Below are 20,636 nucleotides of genomic sequence, written 5' to 3' on the forward strand. Positions count from 1 at the left end.
CTTAATAGTTGATGAGCTTGTAGAGACACATCTTAGGGACATGGAACAACCGCCCTGTAACCCTGATTATGCATGGGAATACTGCAACAGTGTGCAGGGTAGCAGAAAGGGCAGGGGAATTGGACCAATCATTCATAAAAGTACAAATTGGCAAGGGGTCAAACAGGAATGCAAGGAGCATTTATGGCTAAAAGGAAAAGTAGCTGGGGCGGAAACACTTCTAGGCTTTGTATACCTTTGGACAGGATCAAATCTTAAAGAGGAAAACAAAAAAAAATGTTGGACTGTATAGCAGCGGACATCAATGAGCTACGAAAAGAATGTGAGATAATTATATTAGGAGACATGAATGCGCATGTTGAAGATATGGATGGGTACACAGACTCCATAGGTAACATGCTGCTGAATATGTATGAGAGGCATAACTTAGTTGTAACTCTACTGAAAAGTGTGACGGGATCACAACATGGGATGTAGGGGGTCGACACTCGACAATAGATTATGCGTTAATGTCACATAGGATGTACGATAGATTAGGAGCCATGATTATAGATGAACAGGGCTACAGAAGTATAGTTAGCGACCACAAACATATCACGTTGAGTATTAAGAGGGAAACTAAAGCATGAACGACGCGTGAGGAAATGCCAGATGGGATTTATTACTCAGAAGACCAAGTGGAAGTAGCTGCCAAATAAATTGAAGAGGAAATATCAGAGGGTACTGAAACTGATTGGACTTACCCAAAGTTAATGAGACTGTTTGAGCGTGAGCTTGGTAAGGCGCGAGTCAGGGAAACAAGGCAAGGGATACGAAAACTCAAGAGCTGCTGGGATGAAGAGGTTAAGAAGGCAGTAAAGAAACGTGAGGAAGCCTCCAAGGAACACAGGTATTCCAAAAGTAAGGGAGAAGCAGAAGTAGAGAGGAAATGGGTTAACTGCATAAAATGCAGAAGGGAAGCATCCTATTTAATCAACGAGAAAATCAAGGAAAAAGGGTCCCAATGGCTTCAGAAATAAGCAATAAAAAGATAAACAGGCAGCAAGGAAATTCTGGCAACATCTGAACTCCTTGGGTAATAAGACAAGCCTAGAGCAGTGGTATATAGTAACAGTTCATGGTACTCGGTTAGAAGGAGAGGAGGCAATGGAGCATATAGGGACCGTGATGAGGGTAGAATTTACAGAACAGAGAAATGGTACATGCAGTATGTCTGAGAGGGATAGCCCGGTCAATCCAGTGCTTTCGCTTGGACAAAGAGAGTGGTAAAGGGCCGAGAAGAGGGTACCAAGTAGCACATTGGCAGGCCCGGATGGTATTCCAATTATGTTAATAAAGAAATTGGGCCCGAAATATAAGAAAACATTAAGGAAGGTGGTGAGCAAAATGCTAATGGATGGTAAAGTACCTGACAAATAGAGGCTAAGTAGAATGAGAATGATACATAAGGGAAAGGGGGACAAAGCTGACATAAATAACTACCGGCCTATAACAGTGACGCCAGTGGTTTACAGGGTGGTCATGCAGATTATGAAGGACAGACTGCAGGCATGGGTAGAGAATGAGGTGGTGCATAGAGAGCTATAATATGGGTTCCGGAAGCATAGGAGGCTAGAAGACAATCTGTTCTCACTAACACAGTGCATTGAAATAGCTGAAAAGGAACACAGACCCCTATGGCTGGCTTTTTTGGATATCAAGGGAGCCTACGATAGTGTACTTCAAGAGGGCTTGTGGGGCATTCTGGAAACCTTAGGACTGCAAGATGAAGTAACTAATGTCCTAAAAGATATCCATAAATGTAACCAGGTGATTATACAATGGGAAAAACAGGTTTCGAAGCCTGTAATGATTCGGCGGGGGCTTAGGCAGGGATGCCCATTGTCACCTCTGATGTTTATGCTGTACCTACAAGGTTTAGAGGCCAAAATACAGCAAAGCGGAATCGGCTTCAACCTATCATTTTTCAAACAAGGAAAATTGATTGAACAGTCATTACCAGGACTGATGTACGCGGATGATATTGTATTAATGGCTGACAATACAGAAGATCTGCAGGGATTGATGGACATATATGGCACAAAATTAGACAGATTAGGCTTGAATTTTAGCAAAGAAGAATCAGCAGTCATGGTTTTTAATGATAACATTTGCGGCGAGCATAAGATACAGGAGACCACGCTGGAGATAGTCGATAAGTACAAGTATCTTGGGGTGTGGATAAGTAATGGCATTGAGTATCTGACAGAGTACGAAAAATATGGAACCACTAAAGGTAGCAGAAGTGCAGCGATTATGAAGAGTAGGGCACTGTGGAACTACAATAGGTACGAGGTAGTACGAGGGATATGGAAGGGGTTAATGGTTCCAGGCCTGACTTTTGCCAATGCAGTTCTATGTATCAGAGCAGAGACCCGGGCACAGTTGGAAACTAGGCAACGTGGTGTGGTATGCTAGCTATGGGAGCACATGGCAAGACACTAAATCTTGGGGTGCAGGGGGATCTGGGATGGTCTTCTTTCGAGGGCAGAGAGGCTAGTAGCAAGATAGCATTTGAGGAGCGATTGAGAAAAATGGGGGAAATGCAGTGGGCTAGGAAGGTTTTCAGCTACTTATACACGATGAATGTTGACACAAGGTGGAGGAAGCGAACTAGAAAATCGTCAACCAAATACTTGGGCAGCAGTGGGGTGACAGGTAAGGAATCATCCGTGAAGAAAACACTTAAGGAGACAGAGAGGGGTATGGTAAAACAGAGATGCAAACCAAATCAGCATGAGAGACATACAGGACGTGTAAGCAAGAAATAGCCAAAGCAAATATTTACGATAACTCTAAGGGAAGCTCATTGTTGTTTGAGGCCAGGACAGGTGAACTGCGGACTAAAACGTACCGAGCCAAATACCAGGAGATAGATTTGGTGTGCGAGGCGTGTAGAGAGGAGGAGGAAACGGCGGAACACCTGATACAACTTCACCCTGCAGTTGAATGTAACGGGGAACTATACAAAGCTTTGAGTTTTAAGGACGGTGAAAGTAAAATAGACTTTGAACAGGTAGAAATAACTAAACGGAGGCTATCTGATTGGTGGATAATATTATTACGATATCATCGAGCGATGCTCAAGGGACGAGCCGCCGCGAGAACGACGGCGAAGTGGGCCTGTGCCCTTGGCGCGGGCGAGTGTCGGCCTGGTGGTCTGGCTCCAGTGTAAATAGCCTGTATATAGCCTCTTTCATCTGTGTTTTTCCACACGTAACAATATCAACGCAAAAGCAAAGGAGTAAATACATAACTATGCATGCATAGAGTACCATTCAAGGCTAGGCGGCGCGCGCCGCCGCCGCCCGATTCAAAGGCTTGAGCCTCAATCATCCATCCATCCACCCATCCAACTCCAGAGTCTGACCTCTATCTTCCTGCCGGCTTTGGTTGTGGACAGGCGCTTCAGTTGAGAGGTCCGTTGTGCTTCGGCTATTTCTTTGAGCGTGTTGTGTATCCCGAGTTGTAAAAAGCGTGTTGTGCTCGTAGATTCGAACAGGCCGAGCACTGTCTTGTACGCTCTTCTGATGATCACGTTGATTTTCTGTTCCTGTTGCAGCCATCTGTGGTAGGCTGCAACACACACGATGTGGCTGATGATGCAGGATTGGACGAGCCTAATTAGGCTCTCCTCTCTCATGCCAGCCTTCCGGGAAGTGACTCGTTTGAGGAGTTGAATCGCGTTGGCCGCCTTTGCCGTGAGACGGGTGATGGTTTCACCGTTTCTTCCGTGCTTTTCGATGACCATGCCTAGATCCTAATTTTGCCGACCTCGGGGAGCACATTGGCAGATTCGGTTACGATTCTGATTTTTTCGTATTCGCGTTGTCTGGTCTTGCCTCTACCGTTGCTGGTAGGTGGGAGTGTGAGAAGCTCTGATTTGCTCGGCGAACATCTCAGTCTGGTGCCTTCCAGCTGGTCTTCTATCGCGTTGACGGTGGTTTGCAGCAGATGGATGGATGGATGGTAGGTAGGAGCGTCCGATTTGAAACGGGGTTATGGCAGTTGCCACCATGCTCAGCTTTTTATTTATTTTTGTTTACCTGTGTTGTGTGTTTTTAAAATTCGCGATTTTCTTTAAATACGTCTTCCTACCCTTTTAGCCTTATGTCACCTCTCTGCTTTTGAGCCACCAGTCCTCAATCGCCTTTTGCTAATTGCCACCGCATATTTGTTTACATGACTGTTGTTATCTCTGAACCCTAGGGCCTCAGGAAGCGTAACTGTGGCCGTATCGACATCGGGATTCAGGCTATCACATTTTAATATGAGGTGTTTTATTGTGTCTACATATTTACCACACACAGTACATGTGTATTCTTCGTTAAATTTCTTTTTATTGCTCCGCGTTCTAAGACATCCTGACCTAGCTTCAAAGAGTAGGGTACTGCCTCTTGAGTTATCATAAAACGCTTCCTTCCTGATCTGCTGTTTTCAGTATCGATATAGTTCCACACTATGCTCTCTTTCCATTGAATTTATCCAATTTTTACCTTCCGCGTTTTTAACCTGCCGTTTAATGCTGTCTTTCTTCGTCCTCGTGTCTGTCATACTTACTGGTTAGCTTCCTAGTTCTTTTCCGCCATTGTGAGTCAACGGTCTTTCTGTATATGTATTTAGATACGTTAGCTGCACACCTGTTATCGTCCAATTTCCTCAGGCGTTTTTCGTATAGGATTTTACTCTGAGCTTCCCCTGCTTCGAACGATGCCCAGCCCATATCCCCTTGTACTGCTTCGTTTGTGGTTTTCCCGTGGGCACCTAGTGCTAATCTTCCCACAGCTCTCTGATTTACTTCTAGTATCGACTGAACCTCTGCCCTTAAACACAGGACCGCATTCCCGAAAGTAAGCCCCGGCACCATTACTCCCTTCCAAATACCTCTCAGTACCTCATACCTGTTGTACCGCCACAATGCCCTATGTTTCATCATCCCGGCAATATCCCGGCGCCCCCTCGGTGGCAGTGGCCCCTCGCTGCCACAGGTCACCCACAGCGTGATATCGTCTGCGTAGATGGTGTGCCTCACGTCTTCGATGTCCGCGAGCTTCTCGGCCACTCTGATCATTACCACGTTGAACAGCATCGGCGAAATTACCGATCCATGCGGTGTGCCGGTGCTCTCGAGCTTCTTCTCTTGCCTCTGTAGGTCGCCTGCTCATAGCTCGGCGGTCCTGTCCGTGAGGAAGTCCTTGATGTAGTTGTAGGATCTTTCGCCCATGTTGAGCTTGGAGACGAGACAGAATTGCCAAGTGTTTCACCTTATCGAAGGCGCTCTGCAGGTCGAGCCCCAGCATTGCTGTGTTGTCGTGGGCACTGCCGTTATCGTCGATGATTTGGTATTTTAGCTGCAGCATCGCTTCGTGCGTGCTTAGGTGCTATCTGAAGCCGATCACTGTGGCCATGTACAGCCCTTCTCATTCCAGGTAGTCTTGCCACCTGTTGAGCAGGACGTGCTCCAGCACCTTGCCAATGCAGGACGTGGGCGAGATGGGCTGGAAGTTGTCCGTGTCCAGTGGCTTCCCCGGCTTGGGGATCAGGATGGTCTCAATTGGCTGTCTTCTACTGCTTTGGCAGCGCGCCCGCTCTCCAGCACTTGTTGAAATATTTTGCGAGGTTCTCAATCGAGCCTTCTTCGAGGTTCTTGAGCGCCGTGTTCGTGACAAGGTCCGGGCCAGCTGCCGACTGACTGTTGAGGTCGTGCAGGGCAACTCTACCTCCTCGACGACGATGTTACGATCGAGCTTCGCTTTGTGTAGGCCGCCGTACGGCGCGTGTTGTTCTGTGGGTTTAGTCGGCAGGTATTTGTCGTTAATAAGCCTGGTGATTTTGTCGGCGCCGTGTACCGAGACTGCCCGATGTATGAGCCTGACGAGTCTGCCCGTTTGGTGCAACTTGGTCTTGGTTTCTTCGAGCAGGTGCTGCAGCAGGTTCCACGTCTTCCCGCTGTGCATCTGCCTGTCTGCTGCGTTGCAGATCTCGTTCCACTGTTGTGTGCAGAGCGCGCGGCAGTGCTCCTCGATCTCTCGGTTGAGCTCCGCCACCTTCTTTCTGAGTCTGCGGTTGAGCTGTTGTTTCTTTCGGCGATTGAACATCGACTGTTTGGCTTCGATGAGAAGCGCAAGCAGGCTGTCTACTTTTTCGATCTCCGCGCCCGTTTCAATTTCTTTGGTCGCGTCGCGTACGATCTTGGTGATTTCGGATGTCCACGCGTCGATGTCTTCGATCTCGTCGACCCCGTCACTCTTCTGGCTTCTGGCGTCTCGGAAGGCATCCCAGTTTATCCATCTGTGTGTTTCGATGCTGGTGTCGTTGTGTTCCGTTATGCTGATTTCCACGATAGTGTGATCGCGGCCGAGGTCGGTCCCCGTGTTTCTCCAGGTGATCGTGCCCCGGACGTTGTTCTTGACGAACGTGAGGTCTGGAGTGGTGTCCCGGGACACGGAGTTACCGATTCTCGTCGGATGCGTCGGGTCCGTGATGAGGGTGAAGTCGAGTTCCGTGGCGTCTTGGTACGGGTCGCGGCCCTTTGCTGTGTACTTGTTGTAACCTCAGGCAGGGTTCATCGCCTTGAAGTCGCCGCACGTGATTAGCGCACTGCGGTGTTGGCTCTGTGTAGTAATGTCTTGAATCTCTGTTTTCTTTGTAATGGGTTCCTGTAGACGTTGAGCAGAAATGTGCTTCCTTTTCTCTTCTTGCCTGGGATGATTTCGGTGAGTGCGTGCTCGATCTTGATATTGCTTTGCAGCTCGTGTTCGACGAACGTGAGTCCCTTCCTGACCAGAATGCACAGGCCCTCAAATTACAAGACTAAGGCATTCATGAACAGCAAAAAGGTAGCATAGGAGAAAGAAGGAAGAAGCCATGTCTCTCTACTTGTTTGCCACTGGGTAGTGACACCCTCGACAACAGAATTCATCGTGGACCAGAGTCAACATTGAAGAAAGTTTTCTTCTTGTAAAAAGCAGATCGCTTGTGCACGTGTTTGAAGTGTTTATAAGAACCATACCAGACAATTTATGGCATGTAATATTGCACCAGTAATGGCGTCACTGCTTTGCATTATGTAAAAATATTAAGTTTTTTTCCCGTCTCGCTGATGGCTCAAATACATCGAACAGTTCCGGTGTCACTATGGCTATACCGACAAGAGGAACAACGCAACGTTTCAAGATTTTGCATGCCACAGCATCTACAGCTGCAGAACTTGAGGCTCTGTGCGGTGTACTTCAGGTGGTCAACATACAGAGTCCAGGAAAATAGGCAGTCTTCTGTTACTCAAATCTGGCATTGCAGTATATACAGTCGTTCTTCCAATGTGCAACTCGCGACCAATTGACATGAGCAATCGTAGAACTTAACTACCACTTGAAAAAAAAACTTATTAAGTATTATTTTCAGTGGTTACCGAGCCATTGTCAGATCACTGGAAATGATGACGGTGACAACACCCGCCGTGGTTGCTCAGTGGCTATGGTGTTGGGCTGCTGAGCACGAGGTCGCGGGATCGAATCCCGGCCACGGCGGCCGCATTTCGATGGGGGCGAAATGCGAAAACACCCGTGTGCTTAGATTTAGGTGCACGTTAAAGAACCCCAGGTGGTCAAAATTTCCGGAGTCCTCCACTACGGCGTGCCTCATAATCAGAAAGTGGTTTTGGCACGTAAAACCCCAATTATTATTATGACGGTGACAAGGCTGCGTGAACACACTTATTTAAATGTTTCACAGTCCTGCATCTGATGTCTGCAGCTATAGAGAGCATATTGACCACTTGTTGTGCCACTGTACTTGATTTGATATACAGTCGTACCCGTTTATATCAAACTCGCAAAAAGACGCCTATCAGTTCGATATAGGGCATAATTCCATATAAGCCTGCTAAAGAATTGGGCGTCATAAAAGCACATACCATTTATAAGATTACTTTATTGATGAAACTAGCTTAGTTTCGCATGAAATAGTCCTCTATCTTCTACTTGGGCAACTTCGCTGCCTGCGACAGCACGCACTTCTCCACATTGTCTAAAGAGTTGGAGCAGCTGAGCCCGCAACCTTCCACATTTGCGCGGAAGCGCCGGATTAGTGCGAGTGCACCAATCACCTCAGAGTACGTGGGCAAAGAGCGTAATTGTTTTCCCCATTGTGCACGCTTTCACTTGTGCTCGTTACGATGTCGGCAATGTAATGTTCGTTTTCTGGCTCTCCCATGATCGCAACATCATCATCCGCACTCACAAACTCGCCGACCGTTGATCCGCCAACGGTTTCCAGAAGTTCTCACAGCTCGCTCCTAACTTCGGCGACACCGGCAATGGCTTTGTCGCACTCACAAGCATTTTCAGAGTCATCACCAGGCATGCGGAAGCTGGCTCGTCTGAAGCAGTTTCGGATGGACATTTGTACATGGCCGCCTCAACGACTTATACAAGGCCGTACGTACACGTCGGGCACCACGGGCACTGGGTCATTTGTCCGCTGCAGCCCTAATCCCCCCCCCCTTTATTCTCGGAACCTCGGAATCTTGTACACTGTAGTGACATCCGACTTCTTACCACGTTTGACTCGATTTACGATTTGAAGCTTCACGGCAAAAGACAAATTCTGCCGCATCACACTAGCCATCTTGGCAACACGGCGGGAGAAGGCCTACAAGGCACAAACAACAAACTAGAAAAGCAGCGAGGCAACTCGGGCTTGCACCACCTTGCACCATCTTGCACGACGAGGGCACAGGAGCCTCGGGTTGGCTGTCTGAGCAAGCACTGCGGGCGGGCCAGGATAATTTTTTGCAGGGGGGTTTCGTCAAAAAAGGGTTCTACTCAAATTGAGGACGACGCAACGAGCTATGGAAAGAAGAATGATCGGTGTAACGTTAAGGGATAAGAAAAGAGCCGATTGGGTGAGGGAAAAAACGCGAGTTAATGACATCTTAGTTGAAATCAAGAAAAAGAAATGGGCATGGGCAGGACATGTAATGAGGAGGGAAGATAACCGATGGTCATTAAGGGTTACGGACTGGATTCCAAGGGAAGGGAAGTGTAGCAGGGGGCGGCAGGAAGTTAGGCGGGCGGATCAGATTAAGAAGTTTGCAGGGACGGCATGGCCACAATTAGTACATGACCGGGGCTGTTGGAGAAATATGGGAGAGGCCTTTGCCCTGCAGTAGGCGTAACCAGGCTGATGATGATGATGATGATTCGTTAACTCTCTTGATGCGGCGCAGTCATGGTAGGGAGAGCAGGTGGATGGGGCCATACCGCCGGGCTAAACCACTTTTGGGATGTGTCGGCGTGTTTCACCGCTGCCGCCTCAGCAGTCTCAGCAAAGATAGTCAGCTTCTTCTGGTCGTACATAATTCTTATAGATATTTGAAAGTAGATTTTCACTTCAGCCTCTTTATTAAATTGCGCCAATAACTACACACAGTACTGGTAAGAAAGAACTCACTGATTGAAACACCCTTCTTGACTGCTGCCAGCTATTCGCCAATAGCAGCCGTGGATCGGAATCTGCTATATGACGAAATATAACAGCCTAGGAAAGAGTGAGGAGTAGGCTTCTGTTGAAAAGATAGTGTTTGAGAAACGAGTGACTTTGCGTTCCACTTGTGAGCTCCACGTGCCACACACGGCTACAAAATTTTGCTGAGATGTTTACAGCAGCGTATGCTATCTGCGGGCTGCATTATTTCGCCAAGCCCGAGGGGTGGTTCAGGACCTCTTCAAAGGGACACAAATGAGAATATAAAGTTGAGCTGTATTGAAAGATTAGGCTTTTGTTATAACGAATTCGTCATTCATAGTGAGAACAGATGATGAGCAAAATGAGAACACGGTGAAAGCGGGAGCCAACGTTTTGACAAGTGGACTTCTCTTCTTCAAGGCGACAAATGCTTTCCTCGCCACAGTATATATAGGTGGGGTTCTTCTAAAGGGGAGAGGGCATAGGCGGGTGGGTGTGGCAACGAGCGAAGGTGTGTTAGTGCGAGGGTGTCGAATGGAGAATAAAGGAGTGCTGTGCACAAGTCCAGGGACACGGCCGTCTGTCAATCACGTGTCAATGCCCGTGTGTCAGCCGGCGTGTCAACAACGTGCACAGCATCCCTCTATTACGTGTTTCACTGGTGGTCATGGGCTAGCATGTCTCTGAGAGAGATAATAGAAGTAGAGGCAGAAACAGGTGCGCGTAAAAAAGGAAAAAGAAGGAAAATGCTGAAATGGTCTAAATAAATAAATAAAGGGGAAAAACATAAAGGAGGAAAAAGAAAAAAAGAAGCAAGAAAAACACTCAGTAACCAAACTAAGTGTTCTTGCCTATCGGCCTCGAGCTCCACCACTGGAAAAGCTGGCGCCACCGTCGGCCTCACGTGCTATTATGGATCACGTGGACATAGCGGCCGCGTCGGCTGCTTCGGGAGCGCCGAAGCGAGCTGAAAACAACAGTTTAAATTCCCTCGTACGCTGCGGCCCTCATTTATTGGCGAGATTTTTCCGCTTCGAGTGTCTCCTTTATAACGCTTGAAAGCAGTACAATAGGTAGTGGCTGCCTTTGAAGGCGCGCAACATGGTAGACTACTGCTCGGTACCGCAGTGCCGGACGTACGCAACGGAGCCCGGTGGCAGCCTTATTCACACGTAGCCGCAGGACAAGAAGCTGCGAGAGGCTTGGCTGGCGAAAGATAAAACCGGAAAACATTCATCGGGTACAACTCGGGTATGTAGCAAGCACAGACGTGAGGAAGATTTCTGCTACGGTGCCGGGTGTGCGAGGTTCAGAAAACGCGCACTGAGACACTCGCCCGAGTCCCCTGCCCAACTAATGTCATGACGGTTTGGTCTATGAAGTTGTCGATGCTATAGATACTGGCCAGTTCACTGGAGTGGAGAGGGAGCGGTAAGAAGCACATTAAAAGAAAGCATGGCATATGGTAATGTTTGTGTTATGAATTAATGCACTCGATTACAAAAAGAAGCAGCGGGAAATCGCACGCTGAGAACACCGATAAACTTACTGTGCGACGCAACTCGAGAAATAATATTGAAAGGTCAAAGAATTTAGAAAAAAAAAAGATTGAATCGTCGCGACGGCACATCACAGTGCCCGTAGGCATCGAAGTCTCTACAATGAAATTATTTTTGAACAGCTCTGATAGCGCCCACGCAACAATGGTTGCTTGTATACTGTGAAATGCTCATATTCTGCCGCCTAGAGCTCATGGCACGGTGCGAAAGCGCGCACGTGGCGAAAGCGAAACAGTGCGCGGACAAGCATTCAGACGCGCAGTCGGTCGCAGCGAATCTGTGCGATCGCTGCATTGAGGCTTCATTGTATTAGGCTCCATTTTGTTATACAAGCACTATAAGAACATATTTCACATAGTTTGCTTTCAGCGTTACCTACCTTTCACGCAAGAAGCCGGTTCGGGAGACTTCATCGGGGCGACCGCGCGCAGTGGCGTTCACTGTACGTATTCGGTAAAGAGATAGCGTCTGTAAACGATTCTGTGCTTTCAGTTTGCCCAAGATTATTATACAGTAAAAAACTTCTCTCGTTTTGAAAGTACTTACAGAAATGTCCGGGAGAGCTCGTGCGTGGTGTTTTCAGTGAGCACTGACAGCAAAATCTATGAGGAGCGCGCAGCGTGATCCCTCATACTACGCCAGCGAGGCGCTTCCGATAGATGGCGACTCTGTAACTCCTCGCCGCCAATAGCTTGAAATTTAGCATAGCGAATAGATTCTAAAGCCCCCTTTGAAACGTTTATGCTTATTAGTTGCAATGTCTTGAACTTATGGATAAGGTATGATTCTCTGTATTTTCTTTCTCGTTCAGAACGGAAATTTGACTGTAAGGTGTAGAGTTTGGGTTCATCAAAGTTTTGATCTTGTTGGCTGAAATGCTCGACGACAGCTTTGGGAAGATTTTTAAGTGTGTCCACGTCATGTCCGTTTAATCTGGCATTTATTGATTGTCCCATTTCACTGATATATTGTTTCTTACAGAAGGAACATTCAAGCATATAAATCACATCCGAACTTGTACAAGTGAAGCTAGATTTGACTTCGTGTGTATAACTATTTGCGGTGCTTTTAATTTTAATGTCACTTTGAAGGTGCCTGCAGGTTTTGCACCTGGGGCAACAACGTGCTTTTTTTATGGAGGAATGCTGTTGGCTGACTTGGTACATCCGGGAACACTTTTCTCAGACGCTTGTTACTTGATAATATTGGGTGATATTTTCGTAGGATGTTTTTTATGTTTGGGAGTGAATTAGAATATTTTGTTATAATGGCCGCCAGTCTGTCGCATTCTTGTGTAGGCTGTTTCTTTGCCAATTCTGACTGTCTGTCCAGTCTTGACGCGACATCATAATCTCTATCTAGAGCAACTTGGGGATAGTTCCTTTCTGATAGAATTGTTTTAAGGTCATTTAGGTGGTGGATATAATCGTGGTCTTCGCTGCAGATTCTTCTTATTCGTTTCGCTTGTCCAACAAAGCTTCCTTGCTCGCAGTGTCGCGGGTGATGACTGTTGTAGTCTTAATATTGCTGGCTATCCGTAGGCTTCCGGTAAAGTGTCGTTCTCAGTTTTCCATTTTCTAAGTAGACCATCGTCGAGAACAAAGCTTTTGTAAATGTGCAAATGGCTTAAATGGTAAATTAGAGTGGTGTCACTTGTTACGGACTGTGGTACCCCTCACGTGATGTCGGCACTGGCTGATTCACAGAGAGCAGCCTTCAGGGAGGTCAGATGGTGATTACGTCAACTGATTCATTTTGGCGTGGGTGGTTCAAATAGAGGGGCAGCAACGGAACCTTTGACAGCAATTTTTTGTGCAACAAAGTTATATATTGGCTTACAGAAAGTGATGGCGAATTCAAGACAAATAATCTGTTGGTCGAGGTCAACGTAATATTTTCTTTTAGTGTCCCTTTAGCATCTCTGCTTTCTCTTTTTTCTTCCTCCCCCTCTCGCTGCATTTTGAACACATATGCATTTGTTATGCCTAGGGATTAGAGTTCAAGGAGAACTTAGTCACATGGCGGGACAGCCTTCTATATTTGAAAGCACCTATACTCGCGGACAACTTTCTGTGGCAATGAAGGGAAAGCTACAGAGGCAAAGCTCACAGAAGTTAGAGCACCTCTGAAAAAAGTCAGGTGTTTTCAACCATGTTCAGAACGAAAGTGGGAAAGTGAAAACCTAAATACCTTATTAGCAACAGTTAAAAAAGACAAAATAGACCACTGAATGTAAACGTTTACTTAGTTTATGGTTGTTCCCTTCTGCGTCTGGGCAAATACGAAACCCTCGCAGGTCGAAGCTGCATCGATTCAGCTTCCATTCTGAGCAACCAAAGCACTGTCAAACACTGGCGGACTACTTCGCGCAGTAACACATGTGCAGAAGCTCCGCCTCCGCAGCTTTTCCTTCACTGACACAGGAAGTTGTCCACAAGTATATGTAGAGCAAAAAAATCTAGCATTGTCTTTGGAGTGTGGTAACAAACTTAATGAGATGTATTTTCTTTTCTTGGTAATATGCACATAATTATATTCATTCGAAAATTTACTCTTCCTGTTGATTGTGCTGTAGATATACCCACTGCTATGTGGTCTCCATGGCTGTGATCCAAAACTGGAGACAAGCCGGCAGAAGGGCACCATAGAGCTTCCCTACAAGTACATCACATATCTCTCCATGGGGCTTACCATGTCCCTGGGATCTCCGTGGCTCTTTCATCAGCTGGGCATCGAGAGGGACAGCCTGCCCATTCACCTTTGAAGGGTGCTACATGGGTGCAGTGAACGTTGCATATTACGTGTGTTTGCGCCTGATGTGTGTACTACTTGCCCAGCTGGCACCTGCCTTTTTATGCCACTTGTTTCTGCACATGTAGAGGATTGTATGGTGTGTGCATCATACGGTGCAATGTGGCGATATTATGTATAGTGCAATACTATGGGATCAGTCAGTGACCAATTTTGCTGATGACTGGCAGCAAGGATGTTGTTGCATTAACTTTTCAGACAATGTTGCATTTATACAAGATATTTAGGTTTCTGTATGTGCAGTCAGTTTCTAAAACTCTATAGAATGGGGCTGCTTCTGTGCCGTAGGTGGCATTCTATGATGGTGTTTCGAATAGATGGATTTACTATATTAAGCCAGCCTGAAACTTGACTTGCATTCATGGTCTTGTCATGTTGTCAAACCATCAAGAGGTGCAGAATGCATCTTATGGCTTCAGTTGTGCGGCATCTAAGATGTGCCTTCAGTTTCGAGAATCTGCAATAGACTGCTGTGCAGTTTCTGAGTTCGTCTTTGTTGCAGCTGACTCTCACGTAAATTAAAAATGAACATTGTGAGGTGACCTCTTCCGAAACTGCATAGTTCGTTATGAGGGATGACGGAGTGGGAGGCTCTATATTAATTTTGACCTACTGGGGTTCTGCAACATGCGCCCTGAGCACAGCACGCAGGCGTTCTTGAATTCCACTTCCGTCTGAATGTCACAGCTGGGAATCAAACCTGTGTCCTCGTTCTTCTCAGCGACACAAGTGGAACCCAGGTAAATAGCATGGAGAAAGCTATTTTAAAAGACGCAGTGCTTTCATTGTGGCACGTTTAAGCAATGTTAGTCTCCTTCAGAGCGGCTCTCTTTGAATCACGGCTCCCTTTCTAGTTCCATGGGCAAGAACACTAATAACTTTGCATTCGCAATGTTCTACAGAGAGTGCTATAGTGTTCAGCTTCATTTCTGTTCCGTTCGTACTTCTAGCACTGCCGTACAAACAAGCACAACCATGCACTTTTGCATTGGCCGTGTAAAAAAAAAGTCCTGCAGCTTTTCTATTTTTTTTTCTCTCTATGTGTGTGTGTTTTAGATGCAGATAGCTCATATGGCGCGCTATGTTACGTCCATCGAGGGCACTATGTCAGCATATTAATGCTCTTTTCGAGTCATATAAGTGGGCACACATTTCCTACAAGTGGCTGTCATATTTATCCCTGTATGCACGTGACGTATACTTAAGTGCCTAAGTCACTCCTGCTGCTCTTGCAAGATGGACTATCTGTGACATTGTTCTTGCTGGCAAGTTGTGTCGGCATTGTTGTTATGGGTGCCTGTTTACCTCTGCTCCATAATGTAGTGGTTGCTGGACCTGTTACCACATGTGTTGCTATGTTTCATGCCGCAGTGCCGTCACTTTTCACTGCCATAAATGTTTTAATGGGCATCAGTGTTGGTAACTTGGCGAGAAGGTAATTAAATATACTGTTTTAGTCACTTTACTGATACCTTTTGTCTTTTTGACGTCCTAGTGCCATCTCGACTGACCTTTTTAGTGCAAGATAGCCAGTACATTGTCCTGATAAAGTTCTTCAAGGGCCCTTGGCTAAGTTCAATGCCTTGGCCTCATTTTATTCCGAGGGCTTCCACGTTTTGCTGCTTATAAATACACACCAAAGAGCTTATTAGTGAGCCATCTGGGAGCACTTAAGATGGTTTTCTAGGCAAAGCACACTGTTGAGACGTGATACCGTTTTAGAAAATTGGGGTTGTTTTTCTTCTTTTTGCATACTGTTCTTTGACTTGCCACTGCAGGAGGTAATTTTAAACTGCGGTAAAAATATTAAAAAAAGATGTCTAGAAACATTTAAAGAAATATAAGGCATACTTCCAACAATAATTATAATCATCACTTAGCAACTTTTCACTAAGACTGGAGTGTTTGAGACCGCTACCTGGTAGCTTTATCCAGTAAAAAAAGTTACCAACACTGATGGCCATAACCCACCAGGGCCTCGGCACATTGGTAATCCATGCTGTCCTGAGAACAAGTGTAAAGAAGTTAATGTGCACGCATGTTGTTGTGTGCGTACAACTGTGCATGTGTGCCTCAGTATTTTCGCTAACGTTCAGCAGCATTGTTAAAGTGCCTGCTGCCACTCGTGAGCACGAGTTTCTGCTGTGATTGTTGCTTCAAAGGATGCGCACACATAACTTTCAAGCCCAAAGGAAGTACAGGAACCAAAAGACAAGGGCACTGAATGTTGTTAATAAATACTGCACCAATTCGCATTGTTTCTTTCGACGATGTGCGCATCTTAGTGATTTCATTTGGCGTGATGTAAAGCTTTGCCTTTGCACTGGTAGCCATTTGCTTTTATTGTCCTTCAAGATGTGAACAAATCTCCTTCCCACTGTTCTTGTCCTTTAATTTTTGCAGTGCACCAGCCTGTCATTTGGGATAATCACAAATCCGAGGGTTTCAGCAAGCTGAAAGGAAATTGTCAATACCTTGTGTATTACAGGATAACTTGTTTAGACAGGTTTAGTGGAGCACCTGAACAGCAGAAATAGTAATATCACTGCACACCTCAAAACCCACTTCTCTTGTAATGGGATATTGCTTTTTATTTGCAAATCTTGCTACTGACGTCTCTTTTGTGCCTGTCTTGTCTGCAGTTTTATTGAAGTCTAGGGTGCCGTCAAAAGCATGCACTATTTTATTTTGCAGGGAATGTGTGTGCTCCTACTCTTTAACACTGTACTATTAGCTCGTATGGTAGTTAATGAACCTCCTAGTAATCCATGATGGGCTGCTGAATGAATTCCAGTGCATGGCATGGAAAGTTGGGCTTTCAAGTTTTAGCTTCGAAAAAATTGTATGCAAGAAGCTGTGGTGACTGTAGCAGCTATTGCAGCTCTGCTATTTTTCAACTGGGCAGAGACAAGTTCTGGTATGAATTTCACGAGGGCGCACATTTTGGTTGTGATTATAGCCAGATCGGTTGCACAGAAATCTCTTAAACAGACGCGATTTAGGTGGATCACATTTAATGCTTTTTTATAACAGCGTTACTTGTGTGAGGCACTTTGTAGAAGTTTTCAAATAGCTCTGATTTCAAATTTCAAAATTAGACCTCAGTATCTGCATTTACCAAAACACAATCAAGGCAAGCAGCCTACCGACACCCTTGAAAAGAGCCTAATCAATGGGGCTGTGGCTTGCAGATTAACAAAGAAACTTGGGAACATAATGACTCCACAACGAGCACAGACAGAAGATTGCAGTATAATTAGAGATCAAATGAGTGCTGAGACAATTGTTGAGATAATAGAAAGATCTGGTGTGTGGCTGGTCATGTAACGCTTAGAGCTGATTACAGCAGCATAATTGGCACCAAGCAAAGGCAGGATGACAGATGACGTAGCTGATGCTGAGATAATTTGCTTTTCATAAATGTGCTGTTTGCCTAGTGATGACTTGCGATAGTCCTCAAGCACAACATACTAAATATAGTTCTAGAGTGCGAGGTTGGATTAGTTGATTAAACATCATTTAAAGAAAACAGGACCACTGAGTGACAAAACCACACAACACAGACTCTAGTCATTAGTATGGTGGCTCTAATGAAGACACCTACTCACATATTTCCATATCTATTGCAGTGCATTCCAGAATAATCGGTCCTGCACGACTACATGCAAGAATGTACAACAGCTTTACATTGTGTGCTTTCTCCGATTAAATCACACTCTTTTGCTACAAAATCTGCAATGACATATGAAAATGGGAAAATAGATAACAGTGACAATCGAGTGTAAGGACTGTCACCACCAAGGAGCTAAAGATGTGTGTGTGACAAGCTTGAATTAGATAGATTACTGGCACTGTTTGGGCCTGTGTCTAGACTTCGACAATTTCAAAGTGTGTGTGTTCGTTTAGGTGAAGGACACAGCACCTGTTGTTCTTCAATGAAGAGAAGTCATCAACTTATTAGACACAGGTCACGCAGAAAGTTAAATCGTAAATTAATCATAATGCACTTCACGAATTACATATTTTTGAAGTAAGTGCTAATTCGGAAATGTTCACTTGTCAGTGTAAACCAGGTGATCGATGAAGTTTTGTAGCACAAGAGCACTCAACACCAAAAAGCACTGAAACTGCATATTTATCTAAAGCAAATGGCCGTGTAGAACAGCTGCATTGATGCATTCTGCATAGCTGCTATTGTGTCTTTAAAATTTTGATAGGTTAACGTGACATTTTATTGCTCATGTATAAAATAATAATTTATGACAATTGACAGCTCTGAAAGGAAACATTTAAGCACAGAATTTAAAACTGATCTACAGTAACACAGATACAACCCCAGTTTTTTCAACTATATCTGTTAACTCTGATATGTAGGTGAATGTGCACTTTACATGGGATGGTTACATTGTTTCAGAGAATTTTGCAATAATCCGATTCATGAATGAATGATATATTTCAGCACAGTGTGAATGCATCAATTGTATCTGCTTTAGGTGCAGGTTTCTTAATTGTACTATTTTTATTGCCATGTTGCAGTTGCAAACCTGGGATTGTATCTTGCAAGTGTCTTACTTTCCGAACATTCTCTTCACCTCATATGCCACTGAGTAGTGTTCAATTTACTCTCCCAGCTCATCGCGATGATGATAGCTGAAGAAAGCACAGTACAGGCAAGTTACGAGAGGGTAAGTGACTCATAAAACGAGACGCTTGCTTGAACTTGTCTCTGATAATGCTGTTAAAAAAATTACTGTATAATTCAAATGTGCTTACAGTTAGTGTCTAAGCGTAGACAGATACCAGAGACAACATGGAGAGCACCAACTTCCAATTGATTTTATCTTCAGAAAGAACACTTATGTAGGACTGTGCAATGAAAACACCAAAATGAAAAGTACTGAAGCACTGCTGTCACCTGATCGCACAACATGGAACCACTGTCACTTCTACGTCATATCAAAGGCACATCTTATGTTGAATTAAGTGAACTTCTTATCGGTGAGGGCAATTTATGGCACACCTGCGCACATACTATTGCCACATTGTTCCATCTTGGCTGCCCCAGTTATTTCTCTTGTGGTTCTTGCACCCTTCCTGTCTACAATTACGTAGCCTCCAAATTCCGTCGGCAGCCACACACTGCAAAGCGCCCAAGCACCCTTCTGTCCCACCTCACATTATTGTCATGCTCATGCACGTGGTCATTACCGCAACGTCCACTCTGCCCAACATAGTAGTCAAACCTCGATATAAAGAAGATGTACTTACAGCGAAACACTTCGTTCAATTGCAAATTTTGTTAATACGAGCTTTTAAAGTTTCAGCAGTAAATATAATTTCACTAATTCCCAGGACGCTCCTGGTGTATAGTATCTTGTCAGTTAGAACTCATAAACAAATCGCAAGAAGGTCAGGCTATAATAGCGCTGTTACGAGCATCGGCGCATGCGGTACAGATCGCACCGAGAACAACGTATCGGTGTAGCTTATGGCGTCAGAGATTTGCGATTTGCGCAGCGTAGCGTTGTAAATCTTAGGCTCCATGGCTGACCATGCTTAGTGCCCACAGCACTAAGATGGCGCTTACAAAGTAAATACAACTCTTAATCTTATACTGATATTCGTATTGATAAAAAAAGGTGTCGCAATTTCGCCAGAAAGACGGAACATTGATGGCGATAGCAAAGAGACAATTACGCAATGTAAGGTTCGTAGTTTCATTTGTGTTAGCGCACTCAAGTAAAATAGAACACATCTCACTCGACGACCATGAACACTCGCTGTCACAAGGCTAGTGAACATTTCCGCACCATGTAACTTGAGATTACGCCACCACCAACACTAGACACGCAGAAACACAATGCTCATTAAGACATCAACTATCTCAGCTCGGCCTTTGCGTTTGCTGCAGATTACTTCAAAAAATATTGACACGTGTACTTATCTTTATCGGGCTATCAGATTTCGCCGCCGAACAAATCTAATCGCACAGCGCGGGACGCGCCTGCATGTATCCGAAGTTTCTGGAAAGTTATCGAGGCTTCTATCCGGCTGTCCGTTGTCGCCGAACCTTATGTTATCTGATTTCATCAAGTGACGCGAATGGTGTAGAACTTTGTGGAAGGCACACGGGTCCGAACGATTAGACTGGAACGTTCGACGACTGCTGTATAAAAGCCGACGCGCTTGACCCGCTGATCAGATTTACGACGATCGCCGACTGTGTTCGCCGCTCTCGTTGTGCTTTAAGTGTAGCCTGTTTGGTGGGCACAGGTTCGCCCAATAGAACGAACACCATGGTGGGGGGGGGGGGGGGGCTTTACAGAGAAAGCAGAACCTTTATTCACCATAAAACATCTTCAATCAAGACCTAGAATGTTTGACCTTGTACAAATGCGCTATGTACAGTACGATAAGACACACGATAAACGCATCGTTCTATCTTCTTCATGGGCTATAAAACTGGCTCTCCCGTAATCGAGAGTAGATGTAAGCATGAAGCTGATTGATTGGAGGTGTTTCTAAATACTAGCCACAATATCAAAATGGGTGTAGTGCATGTTTGCAACAGCACACCACACCGAACCATGCCGTACTGTACACTGATCCATATGGACGCAATCGTTTCCTGTCAGATAGTGACAGGAAACAATTGCATTCATATGGCTTCTTTTGCTGCCCGTGGTGTCGCCGCCTTCAACCGCTTGTTCCAACGGTGTAGCGCGGTCAATGTCTGTTGCTTCATTTTCTTCTTGTCGC

At 45.4% G+C, this 20,636-nt stretch overlaps 1 protein-coding gene across 2 annotated transcripts in view; it reads left to right on the forward strand.

Moving 5' to 3' along the window:
- Window positions 1–20,636, forward strand: part of LOC142567706 (sphingosine-1-phosphate phosphatase 2-like) — a 216,321-nt gene that overhangs the window by 148,779 nt on the left and 46,906 nt on the right. The window contains exon 5 of one of the 2 annotated variants that reach the window (XM_075677874.1): window positions 13,642–16,148. The exons of the other annotated variant lie outside the window; for it this stretch is intronic. Within the exon in view, the coding sequence (XP_075533989.1) occupies window positions 13,642–13,830 (189 nt within the window). The 3' untranslated portion in view covers window positions 13,831–16,148. Of the gene's footprint in view, window positions 1–13,641; window positions 16,149–20,636 lie in introns of those variants that run through there. 2 annotated transcript variants of the gene reach the window in all.

Source organism: Dermacentor variabilis, unplaced genomic scaffold (assembly GCF_050947875.1).
Source record: "Dermacentor variabilis isolate Ectoservices unplaced genomic scaffold, ASM5094787v1 scaffold_14, whole genome shotgun sequence".
NCBI classification, from domain to species: Eukaryota; Metazoa; Arthropoda; class Arachnida; order Ixodida; family Ixodidae; genus Dermacentor; species Dermacentor variabilis.